The sequence below is a fragment of the Poecilia reticulata genome, linkage group LG13, assembly GCF_000633615.1.
Source record: "Poecilia reticulata strain Guanapo linkage group LG13, Guppy_female_1.0+MT, whole genome shotgun sequence".
Lineage (NCBI taxonomy): Eukaryota > Metazoa > Chordata > Actinopteri > Cyprinodontiformes > Poeciliidae > Poecilia > Poecilia reticulata.
Genome location: NC_024343.1, coordinates 9678117 through 9700710, shown reverse-complemented (window position 1 = coordinate 9700710; position 22594 = coordinate 9678117). Strand labels below are relative to the sequence as shown.

Here is a 22594-nt window from a genome sequence, read left to right as displayed (position 1 = left end):
ACTTCATGGATTAAAACCACATGTGTGAGTTTAGATCATTGCTTTTCCCACCTCTGCAGCGTTGAATTAGCGTGCTCCTGGGCCCAACGCTGCACGTACTAAACACAATGTAGACATCGTCTTTACCAGTGATGAAAGCTGATTACCCTGACGCCGTTGCAGCTCTTACAATCTTCACCCTGTCATAGTGTTCGCTCCCAATCAACTTCCCCTGTCAATATTTACCGTCATCTGCCTCTGCTGTTACATCTGCTGTCTTTGCCTCACTCTCGTTTTTCACCATCGGCCTAATTAGTCACATCTCTTGGTTTAATTACATCAAGTAGAAGGAGGTTGCAATCTCAAGTAGATCAAATTAAGCTCTATGCAAATGCTGGAGTGTCTTGCTCCAGGTCTCTGTGGCAACAATGTCTCTATCTCGCTGATTTCTGTTGGGAGGACGCATGTAAAGCTTGTCATCAGCTGCTAAATTAAATCTTACACTGGAAATCACCCCTATTAGGCAGGTTAAGTGGTTGACTGTCTGTTTAAGTTCCCAGAGAGAAGTGACTAATTTCCACTAAGACTGCGCATGTTAGAGAAACAGGTACAATCTATGAATAAATCAGGTCTTATTTTGGAAGCAAAAAAAAAAAAAAAAAAGTTCTGGATAGTCCTGTGGAAATTAATAATGAATCACACTGCGCATGCTAGTAGTAGACACGAAACCAATTTTCTCTGTCTTACAAATATATACACATATTTGTATATAAAAATTTATATTTTATATATTTGAACACCTCCATGTATCTTCTTAACCTGGTTTGTTCCTGATTTTGCTCACTTGACGGTGTTTTGTAGTGACCAGTATTAACCAAGTAATAATAACTATGCCTGTTAGCATCGTTGCATGGGGGATTTCTCTATCCCTTTGCTCTTTTTGCCATTGCACAAATATTTTGTAATACTTTTTACTGACAAATTCAAACAATCATTATAGAATAATAAAATTTATAAACTGTGAAATTCTGACATTAGTTTCTTAAAAATTACAGATGATATTAAAAAAATTACAGATGTTTGGATTAATTTATGAATTGAATTCAATTATTGTTTCTTTTTACTGCTGGGGGCCCCATCATCAGTGATCTGGATGGTAGATTCAACTTCACTTCAGAAATGGTTGAGGAATTCGCTATTGTTTAAAAAGTTGGGTAGATTAAAGAGCATGGAGTCCTTGCTGTGTACCAACCACTTATTAAGAATAATACCAGAGATCTCATGTCAGAGACTGAAAATAAGATTTGATGCCTGAACACAGAATATGCTGCCACTTTCCCCCCTGACTTGTCCCTTTTTAGTCTCATCAAAGCAATTAAAATAATAAGAAAGTTATAAAAGCATAGTGATGTTCATCGCTGGCACATATTAGAACATTTTGAAATGAAAAATGTATGATTTATTCTTTTTTATATATTTGTCAGAAAGTAAACAGTATTCAATTAAAACAAAATTAGAAAAATCATTTTTTTCAATCAATTTTTTAAATCAACGGTTTTATTTTTTTTGAAAAAAGTTGGTTACTTAAGTTAAATGTGAGTCATATCATACAAATGTAATTACGGATCACTGGAGCAATGCTGACTGACCTCTGTGTCGTTTAGATCCTCCACAGTGAGGAACCTCTAATTGTGAATTCCTAAATGCAAACGCCCGCGCTGACCTTGTTGTAGGCGTGACGCTCTCATCGGTCTCAACCTTGTGTTGAGACCGATGTGTGCCATCATTAAGATTTTAGTCCAGGTATACACCAGAGTCTCCTAGTGCCTCATCCTGTTCTCAGTTCTTTACCCCCACGCATGTGATAAATGAAGTAACCTTGTGTTGCCATCAGGGACTGTAAAACTAAACCTGGGAAGGACGATTTCAATTATGATAGTTCCTCGCCACCTTGCACTGCATGTTAAGAAGCTTCTTTTTGAATTATAGCAACCTCATCTTATTGTTTCCTTTCAGTCCTGCATCTCAGTAATTGCTGATTTATTTCTGCTGATATGAGGTCATGTCAAATTGAGATATGGATAGATAACATGAACGTGGTTTCATTCGTTGTGTATGTAAACTTAAGATTCACTGCCTGAAAAAACTACTTAAACTTTCAGTGGCAAATATTTATCAATGTATCAGATTATGTATAAAGTGTTAATAGTGTTCTTTATGCCAAACCAGACGTTTAATTTCTGATTTAATTCTGGCATTTTTTTTAGATTACAATTTTATGTGTGGCCCTCTATAGAAAAAACTGGCCATTGTTTGCTTTGTTCCCCAGATGATCCCCAAACATTGAATAATGCATTATTTGGCCAGCTGCGCAAAACTCAGCAGGAGGTTATAGCAGTGTTTCTGTGCTAACATTATTGCACCAGAGCTACAGCAAAGGACACTATCTGACTTTACTTTACTCATCTTTTAAGATTATTTGCATGAAGATGATAGAAACAAATTCACAATAAAACAGATGTAGCATTTAACATTGATATTGTGCAGTATATCTAAAAATAAAGACATGTGGGACATGTTTTTTTTTTTACAAAATCTCCTTTTCTTCTGCAATCTACACCTCCAGTTTATTATCCAGGGCGTCAGTCATCAACCCCCCCTGCAGACCATTACATAAAACTAGTAGAAAAAACCTGCAACAGCAGGGATCATGATAAAAAAAACCCTGGGGCAAACAGTTCTGTCTCTTAAAATAAGCCAAGATGAGAAGCCGGTTAACATTTACAAGTTCTTCACAACAAAATACATCATCCAAAACTTTATTTACGTAGTTGAATTCAAACATAAACCTGGTATAGACTCATCATTCATTATAGAATCTCCTTCAAACTCTTTAATGGGTTTTGCTTTGCAATCCTCTAAATGCTGATGGTATTCTTGTTACTTGTGCACCATTTTCTACCGTTTTTCCTTCCACTCAACTTCTCATGCTCAGTTGCAGCACTCACTGTGCGAACAGTTACCGTCTTTCCAGTGATCTACTGTTACTTAAAGCTGAGGTATGACTTTGATTGCCAATTTTCTTAAGATAATTAATTTATACCTTTGCTTTTTGTATGAAAACTGTATTTGGTTAATTTAAAATTATTTGTTCAGACAATTTATATATACCACTCTCTGCAACGAGTCTCAACAAAATCCTGAGTTTACATTTTAGGGTAAAATTACTGACATAAATTCACCTTTCATTGATTTGTTTTTAATTTAAGAGAAACCTTTACATCGTCTCTTTAGCTAAAACTCAAAATTTCTGAAATAAAAAGAGGGTGCTTAACAGCCACAGTAGCAAATCGCACTGGAACAACAACAAGCTTCAATAGTTTTGTGTTCGCTGTATGCATTATGAATTAAACTGTAAGAAAGACATGAATGAACATCTATTGTCTATTTGAACAAATTCTTATAAACTAAGCAGTCATTTGCAGAAATACTGAGGTCAGAGGCCATCCATGTTGATTTTATGAGTAAATGCAATTATTTTTAGTTTGGTTAGTCATATTCATTTCTTCAAACATTACTCTAGGTTAACAGTCTCTTGTATGCTGCAGTTACAAAGGTTGGAGTAAACAAAGCAAGTCTGTGCTTGGTTATATGTCTCCCACATAATTTGATCAAGAAGCATTACAACTTCATTTAAAAAGGTTTTCTACTGATTATTTTGCTACAGCCAAAGAAACACTTTAGTTGTAGCTTGATGATGTGGTAAATCTTCTTTCAGTGAGATTTTACAGTAGTTTGTTCTTAAGTAAAACCACTCTTTTCTTGTTCAGCAGTCAGGCATTAGTTGACACTAAATAGCTCCCATTACCCATCAAATAGAGGTAATTTGTGCCACAATCTGACATCAGTGACAGACCACATCAGCCGGTGCCCACTCTTTAAATTCAGATGAGCTTAGAGAAGCAGAGAGAAAGAAGACAAAGGCGCAGGAGAGGAGGCAGATGGAAGAAAATGGGGGAGATTGTGCAGCTTTTTCAGACAGATGTTGATGTGGAGCTGTCTGGAAGGCTGGATTACTCCCCAGAGCCTGACGTTTCAGAGAAAGGCGAGAGGTAAAAGAATAAAGCTCAAAGAAAAGAAAGAGATGAAAATTCAGACTGAGCTGTGGAAAATGGAAAAGAACTACACAGATAGAAACTACTGAAGGTAAATAAAACACTTCAAAACGAAACAGAAAAAAATAATACAGTTAGAAGTTGATGAGATGGATAAGAAGTGTGAGGCAGACATGATGGGCTGAGTGTGAAGAAATTCTGAAAAGTCCTCTATATGTGTAGTATTGATTTTTTAAAATATGTATTATGCTTATGTTTTTCTTTGTTATCTTTACCTTAAGGTTCAGGCAATATCTGGCAAAGCCAGACAAGTACATAACGCTAAGAGTATTGACAGAAGTTCTATGTTGAGCCCTGAAAACAAAACAAAAMACTCTAGTGCTTGATGGATGAGTATAAGTATTTTTTCTATATTTGCCTTTAACATTAGGCCTTCTTGTTACTTTTTGACAAGTTTTCTAAAGGTCTTAAAAAATTTTAAACAATATGTTCTGCTTTTTACAATATTTTGTCAGCAAGGTGATCAGTATGCTATGCTAAAGTGAAAAAAAAATGGGGAGGGTTTACTAATCAACAAAAATATAGCAGGACTAAAAAGATATTCAAAGTCCACCACCTTTCATAAAAATAAAAAGCTAAAAACGTAAAATAATGTTTTTTATAAATGCCCAATAATGATCCCCTGGCCATCTAGGAGTGAAAACTCCAACGGTCAATAAAACAGTCTCTTAAGTGGTGACATGATTTTATTATTAGCAAAATTGAATGAAAAAGGTTTTGGACGGCCCAGTCATGGCAGTGTCAAGCATTTGGAATGCTGAGATGGGTCAACCTTCGTCAGTGCAGACAGAGCGTTTGAATAACATAAGCTTACAATAGATTACTACTGTGACATTTATGTAGCTTCTACAGTAGATTGGAGATTCCTGCATAGGTGCAGTAATTCTTGCCTGTTGAAGTTTGAGGTTCATGCCAAGAAAATTTGACATGTTCAAAAACATGAAAGCCTGTCTGAGCTGCAGATGGCAGTTTTTGTGCTACAGTGTCAGATGCAGAGGAATATGCTAGAGAATTATTTACTTATAGCAAGGCAGATGCATGGCTTTGATTTATGGTGAAAATTTCTTAAAAGAAAAGAAAATAATCAGAGATTTGATTTTTGCCATATTCCACAGTTACTTTAAAAATATAAATTATGGTAATTACTTATAATATCAGTTCTGATGATTATTAAGTTTTGTACGCAAGATAGAATAAATAAAATAAAATGATCTCTTTCAGAGAGAGACAATTTTGTTTTACATCAAGTAAAGTGTGTCAATTTTTTAATATTGCATATAGCAAAAGGATTCATTTATTATTATTATTATTATTATTATTATTATTATTATTATTATTATATTCATTTTCTATGGGTACAAATAGAAGACTGGCGACACTACTTTAGTTCATACCTTAAGTTTGGGTAACATGCTTGGATGGCTTATAGCGAAACAAAAACAGATTTAAACATTCCCCTGAAAATGATCAAATACAAGAATTCGACTGGAGTATAACCCCCGAATTATTCCAGTAACGACTCTGTCATGGAAGATTTCCTGGCCTTTAGTTTCGGTTGAAGGAAGATTTGATTGTGATTAAAGTGAACATTTTACCCTCTCTGCCTCAGAAGATAACAGAGGAGTGAAACAGGGAAATACTGGCTGGTGATCTGATGCAGATGCTGCCTTAAGAGCAGAAACAGCAGCAGGCTGCTATAATAATCCAACTGTCTTCTGTCTATGTGTTCCCCTCAGACTGAACTAATATAGTTTTTGCTGGGTAATGATACAGAGACGCGAGCTCACATTCTCCCGTAATTGATCCTGCCGGCTGCCTCGCACTAACGAGCCAAACGAGGAGGAAAACCCTCCCAGCAACTGGAGGCTAAGAGAGGTACAGACGCACAGAGGGAGAACGGGAGAGGAGAGGGATGGTTTAGACAAGCAAATAAACGTGTACAAGTCAAACTAATAGCAAAAGAGGGAGAAAAGCGTCAGATATGAAGGTACTGAGATTTTGATCCGTTACTATGACTGCAGCAAGCTACGGAGATCAAAGCAGGTGGAGTAAAATGGTTGAAGAGTGCGGGAGCTACTTGAGTATTCGCTTTCTTTTTTGCCTCTCTGTTCCAGAGAGAATGAGCAGAGAGAGAAAGAGAAAGAGAAAGAGAGAGCGGTGTGGACAGAGCACCAGAGCATGCTACCTCTTTCATCTCTGACAACATCCATGGGGAGATTGGGCTATTGTGAATTTGGAGTGAAAAATTTCAAAGGGGTGCTGGCGCAAAGCACGGGCTGCGCTTGTTTTGGTTGGTTCAGGCTGTGAGATGAAACACACCTGGTTCCCAGCCCTTTCCTGGATTAGACCACAGCTTGTCCCCCAATGCCACAGGGCCACGCTGATTAATCTGCTCCTAATTCAACTTCTGACTGATCATGTCCTATAACCACGTTTATATCTGGGAAAGCTTAAAAGGCAGATCGTTCTACGTTTCACTGAATCGTTCTTTGTTAATTACATTAACTTTTCGTATTAGTTTGTGTTTTCCAGGATGTAATTAAAACAAACACTTTGTTCTAGTCTGGTTTCTGATCAGTTGATAAAGCCAGAGGTTGAATCAAAAGATCAATTTCTAAGCAACAATTTTGATCGCAGCATTTTTTAAATTTTTTTTTTATGAGAAAACATTATTACGTTAGGATATACTGTGAAATATTGAGCTGTTTCACATTTCTATTTTATGAGATGGAAACAAAATGTCATTTTTTGAAGGAGATTAGGAAAGATGAATAGTTTTCAAGCTTTACACAAAAATAATCTGATTAAGTCTTTTGCTATAATACAGATCAATTAAATCCGGCATTGACATTCAGCAATTATTAAACACATTTGTGTAAAATTATCTCAAACTAAGCCAAACTGTTCTCTGAAGACCTCAGAAGTTTGTTAGAGAACATTTTTGAACAAATGAAGATGAAGTGTAACAGTAGATGGGTAAGGCAAGTTTATTTGTATAGCAGCGGGTAATTCAAGGTGCTTTACATGATGACAACATAAATTAGCAAACAAGCAACAAACCTTACATTTTCTCAAATATCACCATCAAAATGATAAAAAAAAATCTTGATAAAATATTGGAATGAAGATTAGAAATAATCTGTATTCCAATTATTGTTAATCAATGCAACTCTTAATACTTCTCCAGAACCAGAACCAAACATGGAGAAGCAGCATTCAGTTTTTATGCTCCACTAATCTGGAAAAAACTACAAGAAAATTGGTAAACTGCAGAAACACAGAGTTCCTTTAAATCAAGCCTAAAAACCCGTTTGTTAGCTTAATCAGAAGATCTGAGTGGAATGGAAGTTTAATACAGCATCAATAGATCTTTAATGTATTTTAGTGCTAAACCATTTAGTGATTTATAAACTAAAGTCTATTTTCTGAGTTACAGGAAATCAGTGTATGTCAGGAGGAGCGGGTTTGCCATCAGGAGGTTCAAGAGGTTTCCTGAAAGGCTGGTCTATGCCAGACCGAACTGGCTGGTGGCCCGAATGGGTTTTGCTTCCTTTTTTTGTTTATCCCATGCAATGTGCCAGTCAAAGACCAAACACAAACCCAATTGAGAGGTTTGTCTGAGCCTTTGTTATGAGCATAAAGGAATGGGCAAGAATTTCTGTCTAGATGAACGAAGCTCGTAGAGATATGTCCCAAAAGACTTGCTGCTCTATTTGCAGCTAAGATTGGCTCAACAAAGTATAAATTCTGGGTGAGTGAATCGAAATGTTCACTACAAGTTTCTGTAAAAAAAAAAAAAAAAAAAAAAAAAGAAAACCTCGTATGTTTTCACTTCAGAGTTGTGCAGTAATTTCTGTTAATCCATCACAGTAAAATCCTTGTTTCATGCTTTCCTTTGATTGATTTAGGTAAGACTCAGGTATTCTACGATGAAAATAAGTCCATCGCTAGCCCACAGAACAAGCTTAATAACTACACAGTGTGCATCTATGGACCCACCTTGGATTTTAATCAATAACTCTCAGAAATACATTGTTCATACTGGAGCAAATGAAGGTAAAGTGACAAATGAGCCAAACTCAGCAAAGCGTAAACAATACCCATTTTGAGACAGTGGGTGCTGGGAAAAGGCCCTGCTTGTGTATGCACATGTGTGTATTTATATATCTTTGTGCTTTTACCACGTGTGTTGCTGTGTTTGCATGTGTACTGGCAGTTGTGTGCATGTGCTTACTGTTGTCTGCTGAAACGGAGATGGGATCTGCTGAATATTCAAGCTCCCTGTTCGGTTAGGGCCAGGAGATAAGACGTTTATGTTCTGGCAGCCAAAGAGGGAAAGAGCGTGTGTGTGTGTGTGTGTGTGCGTGTGTGTGTGTGTGTGTGTGTGTGTGTGTGTGTGCGTGTGCGCGCGTGTGTGTGTGTGTGTGTGTCTGTGTCTGTGTCTGTGTGAATTGGGCTGTGGAGGTGGGGGGAGCAATGGGTGCGGCCAAGATGTGTCGACATCAGTGGTTTAATGGTTTGAATCTAACTTAGGCCAATTAAAAGGCACGCTGCGTGCACTGGGGTGCACTCCCATTCATTTCGGGGGAAATTGAGGTTGAAATGAGCCATTGTCAGGCCACGTGGCCACTGTGCATACTGAGTGGCAGGCCTGCAGTGGCTTTCCAACACAGTGCATAGAGGACAGAGGAGAGTCTTTGACTGTAGACAAGGAGAGACAGTGTTCGCTTTGAAAGTGGGAGGAAGGAGAGAGGAAGGGATACTGGCTGAGAGGAGGGTGAGGGATGGAGACAGATGAGGAGAGACAGAGCAAAAGAGGAAGACGTAGGGAGAGAATAACAAGAGGTAAAAGACGAAAGCACAGAGAGAGTATATTCCGTAAGAGAAGAGGACATTAAAGGACAAAAAATGTGGATGATAAAACAGTTGTGGAGGCAGAGATGATCTAGGAATAAAAGGGAAGAACATAGCAACTAATATCAACGACAAGAGACGAAAACAGAAGGACATGACCATATGGGTGCGTAGACACAAAGCCATCATGGGACTGTAGATGGAGGGTGCCTGGCTGTTTGGTACAGTAGCTATTGCCATCCTGACGTCAGCTGGACAGCAAACTGTGGAAGTGCTGACTGAGCCTTAGACACACACACACACACACACACACACACACAAGGAGAAAATGCCTGCCAAGACAATGCCTGAATATTGTACATCACAGCATATCAAGCAAATGTTTGTGTACGTGTGTGGGTGTGTGTGTGCGTGTCTATGTCTCAGGCTCCAAAATAACAGATGCCCTAGCTGATAGCATCCAATGAGAGTCCAGTCCTTATCCGTGCTGTTGCTCCCTATCTTCTGCAGTCCACAGCATCTTTCCCTTGTCACATTCCCAGATGAACATGGCTTTCCGACTGCTAACAAGCCCCCTGTCAAATGAAGCAATCTAACATTTTTCATCATCGTGAGAGCTCGCTGTCCAAATCCAGATTTGAGTTGCCAGAGGCGATTATGTCACAACAGCGCCCAACGGAAAAAATGGAGCAACACAGCTCACTTCCTGTTTGGCTACAAAAGTTGCCACACTATTGGAGGATCACTGTACGACTCAAGAGCCACTCCCGCTGTGGCAGTAGTCTACATGTGACCTCTGGTTAATGTCACATGTCACAGAGTTTTATCTCAACCCCCGTGACAACGTGACTTGACAGAAATCCTTGACTGGAGTGTGTCTCCTTCACAATGATGATGCTTCAGATGGAGTAGCTGATGGGGAACTAGGGCTGTGTAATAATAACGATTTTGCGATATATATTGATTTTTTTTTTCCTAGAAAAAAATTTATATTCATCCACAAGTATCGTAACATCCAACTGTCACCTTGCTCACTCACTGCTTGCTTTGCCGGGAGAGTGATTAGGTCATTAGGCTTAGAGTGATTCCTTCAAATGTTAAGTGTCAAGGTTAAACATTTATCATTTACTTTACAAATGCATGTAAGCTACAGTTTKTACTGTTTCAATTAAAAGAAACATGTTTTCTCATCACTTCTTTAATTCATTTTGTCCAGCTGTCGACTTTAAGTCTGTGTCCATGTCCAACCAGAGCCAGGTATTGGGTAGTTGGTGCTTTTAATCAGTTTTCAGTTAAATTAATTCAATTCAACTCTATAACAGTCACAAAATGTCCCTCTAAAATCTTTCAGAAAATCGCAAAAGTGTATTAAATTGTATAGTTTGCTGAATATCGCAATATATATCATACCGTGAGCAGAATATTGTGTATCGTATTGTGAGATTATTGTATTACTACAGCCCTATGGGGAACACTAGGTATGTGCTCTCTGACTCGTTTTTTTTTTTATAAGTGAAATCCTACACACAAAGCAGATAGTACCTGTATCGTTATACTGTCATTTCTGGAAGTGTTTATTTGCCTAAAGTTTTGGCATTGGATATGTTTCATTGACTTATATTTGATCTGAACTTGTACTTTTTTTTTTTTTGGAAAAAAGAGGTACATTACCTGGTACCAACCCCTTTAACTTTAATCAAAGTGTAAAGAAAGGCTCAACCTCCACATTGAACCTCAACACTAAAAGGAGAAAGGCCCGGGGGAGCTGAATGGGTGGAAGTGAAGATGTGATACTATTCATCTCTGATTCTGCTCTGTAGTCTGTAGATCAAATTATTTTCTCCTCTATTAACTTCAAAGTTAGCATACATTGCCTTACAAAAGTATTCATAACTTCTGAACGTTTTCACATTTTGACACATTACAACTTCAAATTTCTATGTGTTTACTGGTATTTTACAAATTGTGATGTAATGGAACAACACAAAGGAAGTGTAATGAAGGGTTACATCTGGGCCTATGTTATGAACAACCGTGTCCAGTACGTGCAACATTCTACCTTTTCTCAAGGAACCAATCGATAAACAGATTGAAATGGGTGCAGAACAACACCTGAATTCATCCAGTAATACAGAAGTTGGATGTGAAAACTGTTTTATGACGAGTGCATTTTAAACATTGACTTAAGATGCTTTAGAGCAGTGGTCCCCAAACTTTTTCCTGTGAGGGCCACATAACTTTTCCCTTCTCTGGTGGGGGGCCGGAGTCAGTTTGTAAAAGAAAAAGTGTTACACGTTTATCACCTGCGCTGCCGGAAATTGTTGACAGGGGGGAGGGGTCCCTAAAAGTCCAACAGATGGCAGCAATGCGCCATGCATAACAAAACACTCACAGTTTACAGGACACACTTCCTGCTAAAGAGCCCCATGGTGGTTGAAGAAAAATCCACATATAAATCGGAAAATACAATGTATGAAAAAAAATCTGAATGCTCTCTGGTATTGTTCGGGGGGCCGGACCAAATGTGGCGGCGGGCTGGATCCGGCCCGCGGGCCACTGCTTTAGAGGTTAGAAGCATGTTGAAGCATCATAGTTTGCTCTTCCCTGCATGGTGAATTCAATTTTTAAAAAATGGCTCAGAAGAGAGATTAGGGCAAGTAGATCTTGGTATTGGCCGGCCCCCTCGGCAAAGAGTAAGGTCTGAACTTGTGTCTCGTTAGTAAATTATTTTTACCCCTTCTACCTTGCACTCTTGCAGACTAATGATTTTCAGTGGTTCTTTGGTAAGATCGAGCTCTGTGAGTGTCTACAGACTAAGTGCTGGAGGTGAAGAAGATACACAGTCGTTAGATTAATTTGCTGAATCTTTTGAGCAGAACACGTCTTTCTCTGTGCTTTGTTATAGTTTTTGTGTGCACGGCTGTGTAGGTGGGTTAGCCTTGAATGTTTGGTAGTGTGGGCTTGCATGTCATTGTGCACTGGATCACTTCCAGGTGCAGTCTGTCTTTATTATATTCTCTGTGTATTTCACTTTGTCCCAGAATGTGTGCATTTTCCTTTGCAAGGCAACCTAAAGAATCGATTAGTGAGGGGGGGGCTGACAACTCTGCCCGCCGGATGCAGCAGAATGCGTACTGTAGCAGGGGAGAGCACCATCAGTTGCCCTGACAACACCAGTGCCTGTCAACACCTCCGTCTTAATAGTGACAAATTGTCCTTATTACATCAGCGTTAATTCCCCCCGATCTCCCTCAGATGAAGATACTTAGCCCCGCACTGATCAAATTGTGTCAGCATAATTACTGGGAACAGAACCCTATTAAAAACCAGGGCTTCAGACGCACTGTCCAGACTCATCCGCAGGCCTATCACTCAACATGCATCTCTGCTTAAGAAGTAAGGGATGCAGGGTGATGGGGCAGGGAGAGAGGCTGGGGGAGGAAGAAATTAGGGGGATGAAAAAGAGCGGGGGATGTTTTTTCTGATTCACTTGTGTGCACAAAGATTGTTAAAACATCCCACTTTTAAATCGATGTCACACTGTTTCTTATCTTGCCATTTATGTTTGCATATTTATAATAAAATTCCCCATTTGGGTCTAAAAATAAAAATGTTCATAGCATTTTTGTGAAAAGTCAAGCGATATGATGTTTACAAATTGCATGCCCTCATGGATCCAACCTCATTTTGAATATCGCATGTGTAGCGGGATGAAAGGTGTTATCTCTTCTTTGTTGACTGTTTTACAATTTTTTGGCTGAAAATTGAATGTTCTATACATGACCTCTGAGAGTCCCCGGCTGGTCAAATAATCATTACCTGAATAATCATAAATTAGGGCAGGCACTCTTGCTGTCTGAGCAGCTTCACACTTTCAGCTTCCGGTTAGTAAATCTTTGTCATTGTTAAATATTGGATGATTGTTGTGACATTTAAATGGCACTTAAATTTATTTCCAATCAGTAACTTCATGACTGACATGTGCTGCCTGTCTAATTTGTTATGGTCACGCTAGAGCTTATTTATTTGTTCTTACAGCCCCCGGCAGTTTGACTGAGCTGGAAATGATGAAACATTATTTTCAGGATGTATCATCACATGCAACTCTACGACAAACAGTATTACTGAAGTAAAATAATTTATTTGAAGATTTTATGGAAAACCCACAGTGTTTGGGTCTTTGTTGATTGTAGATGCATTGAAAAGAAAGAAATTACTTGAAAGGAAGGAAGGAGTACATTAGGAAAGATAGAAGAAAGAAATTGTTAGACAATATTGACCCTAATTAGCGATACAGAACACATTTAATTAAAGTTATTGTATTATTTGCTATATCACAAACACAAACAGCTGCTTGGAAAGAAGATTTCAGACACGTTTTAAGGGCCATACATTCACACTGCGCATGCCAAAAATGAATTTGTCCAGTTTGATGAATATTTAGTGTCACAGCTTGGCTCGTGTGATAATAGCACAGAAGCCAATTAGATATGTTTTGATAAATTAAGTTTAACCAAACATAATAAACTGCAACAGCACAGGATGTGAGCATTGGCAAATTATTAAGGCATGAATTTTCAAGAAAGCATAAATCTTAAAGTATTGTATCAAGTAAAACGGTCAATCTCAAACTTAATGAAGAATAAAAGGAAGACTTGAACCAAGCCAACACTCTGGAGCAAAAACACCAAAGGGTTTGAGTAGAAGATTAATCATGATGGGAAAAAAATGCGAAGGGGGGAAAAGACAGAATAATCACATTTGATTTTATCATCAATAATAATTTCCCAATTGCCCCTTTTTCTGATATTATGTAGCACTCGTCATAATTTAGTTCTTGCAATCTGCTGTAAGAATATGCATTGTACAATGGTTCACTTAAGATATTTCAAAAATTAGATTCTCTTCTCCCTCAGACTGGGAACTTTTATTTGATAGAACAATTTAATTTGTCTTTGAGGGAAGCCGGGAGAGGAATCATGTTGGGTTGAAGAAACAATGGCTCCCGAAGGGGACAAACTGTGTGGACTATACAAAAAACAAATGATTAAAATTTGAAATTTCATTAAAGCGTCAGCCTAGTTTTACAATAACTGGAATTACCATAAGCAATTTTCACCGCTCTATAGATATGGATTTAGCTTTGCCTTTAGCTCAGCAGTGAATTAAGTCTCTCCCTCTTGCACTGCGCTCGTCCTAAACGGTGCTGAAATGGAATTCACAAATTAGTGTCGTCTGATGGAAATGTGCTAATTGCTGTTGTTAAGCCGCTACAATAATTAGGTTATGATGGCAGACTGCTACACATGTTGCATGTGCATGCACACGTGCACGCAACTACACATAACACATGCCTTACTCCGCGAATGTGCATCTGATCAGCCTCGAGCCAATAGTTTCGCTGCAGTATAGTGGAAATGGGAGGCTATATTTAATTAATCATTTTATTATCCATTTGTGAGTATAATAATCCTCCAGACATAAAGTCAACACAGAGTGCAGCAACTTCTCTGCTGTGGCTTAGGGAGAGTTTTATTCTTTTACTGTTGGAAAATAAGAAATAAGACTTGGGCAAATTATTAGATTAGTCATCTGGCCATTTGGCTGTGAAATATCTCTCTAATAGCATGAAAAAAACAAAGCACAGATGCAAGAGGATAAAGGTTGGTGTAATAAGGGCTTTGGTAATCCCCCTTTCTTGAGGTTTATGGGTACAAAGACAGGGTGGTAGAAGTGGATCAACTTCAGCTGTGTGCCTCCCTCCTCCAATTAGTAAGCTTACTTCATTAGTGGAACTCCAGCAGTGTCACACTTGGAGTAAAATTGTTGTTTTGGCGAGCTGTTTTCAAACTCATTTTGTACAGAATTACACTGGCCCTAGGCATTTATTTTTTACATTTTTTTTTTTTTTTTTTACAATTAGCAGGTTTTCTTGCATTGAGCATTAATTCTCTTTAATTTACTCAGCTCATATTGTGCAGATTCTCAGTTGTCTCAAGACTCTTTACAAGAAAAACAAATCCAGTTTCTATCCAGAAATATGATTCAAGCCAATCCAATCATATAGACAGATTGAAAGCCAATTACATTCATTTCAGTTCTGTCCTTTTACTGTAAAGCCAGTCAAGGTCAGTTTTTTTTAAGGTACCAGTAAATGCTAAAAATATTTCTATTTTGAAGGAGTCATTGACTTTGCACTAACAAAATGTTAAAGCAAACACATGGAGAAATGTGCACACTTACACACAACATTTCTTAAACGCTGTAACATTCCTTTGCTTTCCGTAAGCATCTTCAGTCCTCCTAGTCGTGTTGCTATTTTGATGCACCTGTCCTGACGTGCTTTAATGTGCCAACGTTCTCATCAACATGCTGTTTAATGGCCAAGGGCTTCAGCAGAGATTACTGGATTGCCAACCTCATCAAAGACATCAGCACCCCCCAGTCTCTTTAACCTTGGAGACCTGACTCTGTTTTTCAGCAGTTCTTGTGATGTACTGTGTGTGTGTGTGCGTGTGTGCGTGTGTGCGTGTGCGCGTGTGCGCGTGCGTGTGTGTGTGTGTGTGTGTGTGGGTGTGTGTGTGTGTGTGTGTGCGTGTGTGTGTGTGTGCAGGTGAGCGCCTGCAGCCCACCTCCGCAAGCTGCTATACATAAATGTAAAATTAATCCTCTCACCATGTGGTCCTGTACAAAGGTAACCTCCCATTGTGAACACAAAGATCTTCTTCATTTATTTGCAGTGTTGCTTTTTCTTTAGCGTCCTCGTCATAGCATGCTCAACTTTACGTCTCTTAAGTTCTTAGAGAATTTAAGGCTACAAGCCGCAATGTCATTTTTACAGCATCCATTAAAGAAAGAAAATCTGTGTTTAAATTGAAAAAAAAAATATTGTGGTAAAAAAAATGTTTGAATAAAAAGTGACATATCTGAAGGTAAAATGTTCACTGACCAATCTGCTCAATCTCACTTAAAAAAATAAAACAAAAAAAATATTAATTCAGTAAACTCCAAACATAGTTAATTTCTTGGTAGATTGTTTATTTCATTATTCCACAGTCAATCATGAGAAACTTGCACAACAAAAATATGTTTGTTTATTTGCACATTTTTCCTGAGAACCCTACAAAATTCACACTTACGCCAGCTGGTGTAGCTACAACTCTTTGTTTTCAGTCAACAGGCTCCACCTCCTCAACTTCAGATGCATTTATCTAAATAAAGGAGTGGAAGGCATTATTTATGAAAAAATTACATCTTTCACTTGTTTTTGTACTTTATTAAAAATTAATTGTTCATCTCATGACAGTTGGACATTCTTGCATAAATTATAAAGCACAAATTATTCATCAAAAAATGAAAAATGAATGATGAAGTTCTGAGTATGTTGGTCTTAAAATACCATTCAGTGTATTTGACTCTGTTACCTTTTTGGAAACTGTTCTTCCTAAAAGCATAGGAAAATACCTTGTTTTAGGTCATATGATTTATGTAATATATTTGGTCTAAATTTTCTTAAGACGATTTCGAAAGCTTAGACCAAGCCGTAATGTGAATGTGATTTGAGGGAATGTCATAGTATTGCACATATTTTGCTTGTTTATTTAGAGAAATTTATAAAAACTGTTCATGCTCTGTATTTTATTGGTTTGTTTTATTTAGGGTCTACATATTTATACAACTTAAAATACCATGCTACATAATACTATATAAAATAAAATGAAATAATATATTTAAATTCCAATAATTCTAATATAAATAGCAGGAAAATGTTGGACAACATTGCTTATTGGTAGGCTGATTATTATTATTTTGTTTTGGTAAGACAAGGTGATTGTTCCATGCAGGACTTTGGAGACTGCAGGATTTCATTGCAGTGTTTTCACACAGCCAGCCACTGTTTTAGGATTCAGCACACAGAGGGAGAGACAGGGAGAGGCAGAAAGAGAGAGAGAAAGAGAGCTCAGGAGAAGGAAGTAAAATGAGCCAAACAGGAACACAGAGTTGTTTTGAGGCTGACAGAGAGTCTCTTTGCATTCTAGCTCTGATGCCAAAACTTTCGCTGAATCAAGGATGCCTTCTTCATTCGGCTTTCAATGGCAGCTCTGTCATTTACTTGTATTTTGAACATCTATTCACAGCGCAGGTGCATTGATAAAAAGAAATTTTTCAGATGACTTTTACAGGTGCTTTTTGCAGCCTAAATTGTGTTTTAACTTTCTGTACATTATTATTGCTTACCTACTGTTCATTCAAAGTATATGTTGCATTTGTCTGACTTTTTGTCAACAATTGTATGAATAGGCATTATTCCTTCTCTAAGGTGTCTTAAAACACAGACAATAGATTCAAAATAGTGTTTAGTCAGATTTTTGATGATGCAGTACCAGAAGTGTTACTGCATAATGACTAACTGCTTACAGCAAATACCTCAGGTATGCTCTAAAAAGCACCAAAAGCTTGAAATTTGTTAGATTAAGTAGATACTTTGAATTGCCCTTAGGTGTGAGCGAGTATGTGCACTCACACCATAGCATGTTGTAAGGTCATGGTGACTGGTGGCAATCTCCAGCAGCCATTGGGTGAGAACTGAGTATATCCTGGGTCTATTGACAAAACCATTAAAAGAACTGAATGATGATGAGGTGAAAAGACGAGAAAGCATCATTTCAAACAACCACTGCAGGTGATGCATCTCTATGTAATGATTTAAATTTAACTTAACTTTTGTCACTGTCAATATGGCTTGCAACTGAATATTCAAATAATTAGAAAGTCGGGCTTTAACATTAGCTGTTCTCCCTGCAGAATAGTCATTGGACTGATTTCAGTTTTTTTTTTGTATGCAGCTATACATCAGCCAGAGGAGCTTTAAGGTAAAGAGTTCAGTCCAGGGATCTGACCTCAATCAAAGCAGATTAAAGCTGGTATCTGAATTGTTGCCCCCCCTCTCCACCCCCCGTGACCCGTTTCACAATGTAACTCAAAGCTGGAAGAAATTAAAGAACTGTGTCCTTCAAAGCGGTGCATCTCCTCTGCTGTTTTTTTGAAGAAGGAGTAACATCAGAGGGTAAATTAACATCAGAGGGTAAATTCTAACATCTTCTATGCTTGATGAGAGCCAGTAACAACTATTTGTTAATAATTGGTTTGTCCAAACAGATGCTGGAAAGTTGAAGTGGGCTACAGTAGTCGCTGCACAGACCTGGTACATTCATGAGACCATTCATCATCTCTGTGGCTTTGCTGACCCGACTGGAGCTGGAGCTCTCCTCACTGTGTCGTGTACACAGTATACTGAGAAGCAAAGCTGCCACTGTCTTTAAACAACAGCAATAAGTCAGCAAGCCTCTACAGAAGTTAATTCCTGTTGTTAAACTTTTTAAACCTGTTACTTTCATACCGAGCCTGCAGAGCAGGAGTCTGCAGCTCCAGGTCTCGAATAATCAGGTCATTAGCTCTGGAGAACTTGACTGCATACTGAGGAGGTAACTCAGCCATTTGATTCAGATGTGATTTAGACTGGAGTTGCTGAACCTTCAATAGTTTAATGCGATCTTTATGAGAGGATTCTGCAGTGCTTTGGAAATGTATATTAAATTCCCTTGAATTTTGTCTTGTTACAACCACAGACATTCTGTCTTTAATTGAAAATGTTAAGCTTATAGCTGCAGATAAAATCCAGCGCAACCAACTGTCTTCAGAAGTGACCACCTGTGTTAATGTCCGAATAAGTATGGCCTGCCCTGTGAAGACCTCCGCAGTTTTAATGAGAACAAGCAGCATCACAATGAACAAGAAACAGAGCAGACACTCAGGGATAATGTTGTGAGAAAGTTTAAAACAAGATTTAGTTGTAAAACAATATCAAAGCAATATTAAAGCCAGGATAAACACTAAAAACATGTTTATTTTGGGGCGTTTGGGGCAGACTTATGAATCACTTCTGGTCATGCAGAGCGACAGATGCAAACTGCATGGCCAGTTAGGCTAAAAATGCTGGTAGTTTGTCTAATTTAGTCTTAAAATTGTCAGCTGAGATCAAACCAGCTTGACATTCATTTGAATCACAGAGACATCAGAGCGCACATTGGCAGTGTGACACCAGTTCATCTGTATGTCCGGGCTTATTTAGCCTGCTGAGAAGAAGAGCCCGCTGTTTGTATTAGATCCTGTCTCTGGCAAAGTGGAGATGATTAGATAAAGTGTGTCTGGTGCAGTGGAGCACTTTTTCACTTTGCAGCGGCGCTGCTGTGTATGAATGGAGAGAGGGACTTCACTGTCTGACAATAGCACCAAAATATCTTCTAAGAGGATTTTTAATGCATGTGGGGGAACTTGGACTTCTATTAGCTCCTTAGTTAAGCCAAAGCCGTTTATACATCGCACGGCATCACAGCGCATTTTAAGGCGTTTAAATTACTTTGTACCTTTTTCCCGACACCTACTACTGTGTGCAAGAAAAACCTACTAAAAGGTGATGCTGTAAGCAGGTGAAAGAGCAACTAAATTAAAGAAGAGAAGCACAATAGCATACATTTTGAATCTGTTTCCCTGCTGCAGTGTCCCTTCTACCTGCACTTTATTTTGTCATAACACAATAACTGAGCTCTGATGTCTTAAAAGGTATTGCAGGAGCGTAGGGGTGCTTGAGGAGAAAATTGCTGCAGCTCACAGCGGCTGGAGTGAAATACCATTTTGTCTCACTCAAGATGGATTCCACAGTGAGATTTCAGAGGGCCAGTACTGAATCAAAATGGAGAAGCCAGAAGCGAGAAAGAGAAACGAGGCATGGATGGGGATAGATTTGGAGGAGATGCCGAAATTTTTGGTTTTGCTTCTGAATCACAATGTGTAGTTTTTAGGGATTTCACTCTTTTGATGTGTAGTTATTTCAGGGCAGACGCGGAGGAAGCGGTGGGAATAAAACAAAATGTCAAAAAATAATGATTAAAAACAGGCCTTCCTAAGGAGCAAAAATGACTGCTTTTACCAATTGTATGGCTTTCTGGTATGCATACATGGCTGCTGGGCACACAGACACACACACGCAGTCACACCCTCCCTCTGTTTATAGATTTCACTTGCTGGTTGCCCGTCTAACAGCCCTGTATGTAAAACCCATGAAACCCCTTTAGGACATCATATCCATGGAATCCGTTGTCTGTTCTATCTAGGTCAGTCCTTACAATAGCTGAGCAGTTTCGTCTCGCTTCTCCCGCCTCTGTGTACCCCCCTTCACCACTCCCCCCATTTTGCTGAACCCCACAAGGATGATTTCATTTTGCCTGTGTAAACATAAAAGAAATGCACATAAAATGCTAGCAAATTAAACATGTTTTGCTTCTTTTGTAAATATTAGTCTCCAGATGAATATTAAAGTAAAGCACGGTTTGTTAGAAAAAAAGGTGCAAAATCCTTCAGCATTTTTTCCTTTTTCTTATTTCAGCAAATTTGTCCAGATGACGTCATAAATTGACATATCCATCCTGAAATGCTGTAACGCAGTGCTAGTACAGCAGCCTGCCTCAGAAACATGAAACATAGAGAAAGACTGTAATTACAGCCTGACATATGGTCTGATCTATAGGGGATGATGTTACAAGGCCTAAATAAGGCTGTATGTAATTTGGTCACCCACACAGAGACAAGATTACCATCCACTTGCTTGTTCATGTCTGTTTGGAAGATGTTTTTTTTTTTTTTTTTTTTCACGCACATAAAAAAGATTAAAGAAATAAATGTTGTTAATTTTCGCTTTTGTTTTTTGTTGTCTTGTTGGGAGCTACACAGAAAATAAAATCAAGTGTTACTGCTTTAATGCTGTCTACTGTTCATCCTTTTTAAATTTAACTGGAGTGCAGTCAGGAAAAAAATACATATAGATGATTGCAGAATAATGATGTAGAACATGCTATCTTAATATCGTACAGAACTTTACAAGATGCATGTTTATTCTTAACTCAAAAATCTTTCTGCAGAAAGATGAATATACATTATACCTCCAGTCTTTATGTTCGAAATGATGCTTCAGCAATCAGTGCAGACTTTACTTGTTTCAGCATAATAACACCAGTTATTATACTAATCTGTCATCCATTGTTTGTGTTGGACTTCTATTCGTTAAAAATTTTAGGTAGAAATGAAAAGTTTTTTTTACAGTAATAAGCTTCATATCTGTAGAATGACTGGATCAGCATTTTTTGATAATGAGAACCTTGCTTACTATGGTGGTGTCTTTTCAATAAGCTTAACTACTAAAGTGTTCATGGACAATTTATCTCCTTCACTAAGTTGTTCATTTTTTGCTGTAAAAGACATATTTTCCACTGCTGCATTTTAACCACGATGTGAAAGTTTATTTCTCTTTGTTTTAATTAATTGTAGTTCTGTTTGGTGCAGTTGACTCTTCCTAAATATGACAGATTATGACCCTGATAAAATCATAGAAGCATACTTAATTCACTTAATTAGCAAATTGTTGGAGAAACAACTTGTTGCTGGTATAAAATGCCCCAAAAAAGTAAAAAAAAAGTGTTATTTCAGTGATTTTTAATATATATATATTTTTTTTATTTAAACATGAAATTTGATGCTCCGACTCTTATATTTATGGAATAATAAAGCAAGGTGTCTTGCTCTAAGTGGTGTGCTACTGCTACAATCTGTCACCTTTTCTGTAGTTATCAAAGTTTCTGAAACTGTCCCTTCTCTAGCCTAGAAGGCCTTTTCTGTCTTATAACACTCACCTTTACACAGCACTGACAGTCTCCTTAAAACTGCCTTTTTCGATCAGCTCTGACATCAGTCTGCTCCCGTGGGAATGTGAGGATCCATTTGATGCTGCAGAGGAAGGTTTACTTCCTCATGGATGTTGACAACCCCACTCAGCCTGGTTTGATCTGTCGAATTAACATAATGTTACTGCACTTAAGGAACTGGCAGTGACAGCCGAAGAAAAAAAAAATTGGCTTTCTTCATCAAACGGTGACACTGGGGAGGTTACACTGTAAGCAGGAACACAAAGACAATGAACGCTATTAAAGATCAGAGATGCGTGAGATATGCAGATCTGAATTCATTGCTCTGACGCGGCTGGTGCGCTACGAAGAGAGCTTGTGTTTTATGTTCACGCACAGCTAACATTACTGGTTTCAATATGTACATAACAAACTCTGTCTTCAAAGAAGAGCTTCCTAACGGTTTTGTTTGCTTTGAGATTTATTCTTAACTGGTATCCCACAGAGAAAGAAATCCTTGAGATATGCCTGAGCGAATGAATGTTTTATGATGTAAAAAGTTGCTTTGATACGGTGTAACAGCCTAACAACTGCTGCCCTTCATGTCTCTCACCTTGTTCCCCTATCTGCTGCAGGACAAAGATATCTCATCACATCTACGGGAGCCTTGTACATTGTGGACGTCCTGCCTGAGGATGGCCTAAATAACTACCGCTGCACAACACGCCACCGGTACACCGGTGAGTCGCGGCAGAGCAACAGCGCGCGTCTCATTGTGTCAGGTCAGTATGCTGGTTTCACGCTTCAGTCACGTTGACCAAATTAACCAAAATGTGTCTTAGTTGGATT

General features: G+C 38.3%; 1 protein-coding gene across 4 annotated transcripts in view; it reads left to right on the top strand.

The window, feature by feature from the left end:
* dscamb (Down syndrome cell adhesion molecule b) overlaps window positions 1-22594 on the top strand; it is a 123349-nt gene that overhangs the window by 57554 nt on the left and 43201 nt on the right. For all 4 annotated transcript variants that reach the window (XM_008425292.2, XM_008425293.2, XM_008425290.2 and 1 more), the window contains exon 4: window positions 22381-22527. In XM_008425292.2, coding sequence (XP_008423514.1) covers window positions 22381-22527 — 147 coding nt within the window. The remainder of the gene's footprint in view (window positions 1-22380; window positions 22528-22594) is intronic.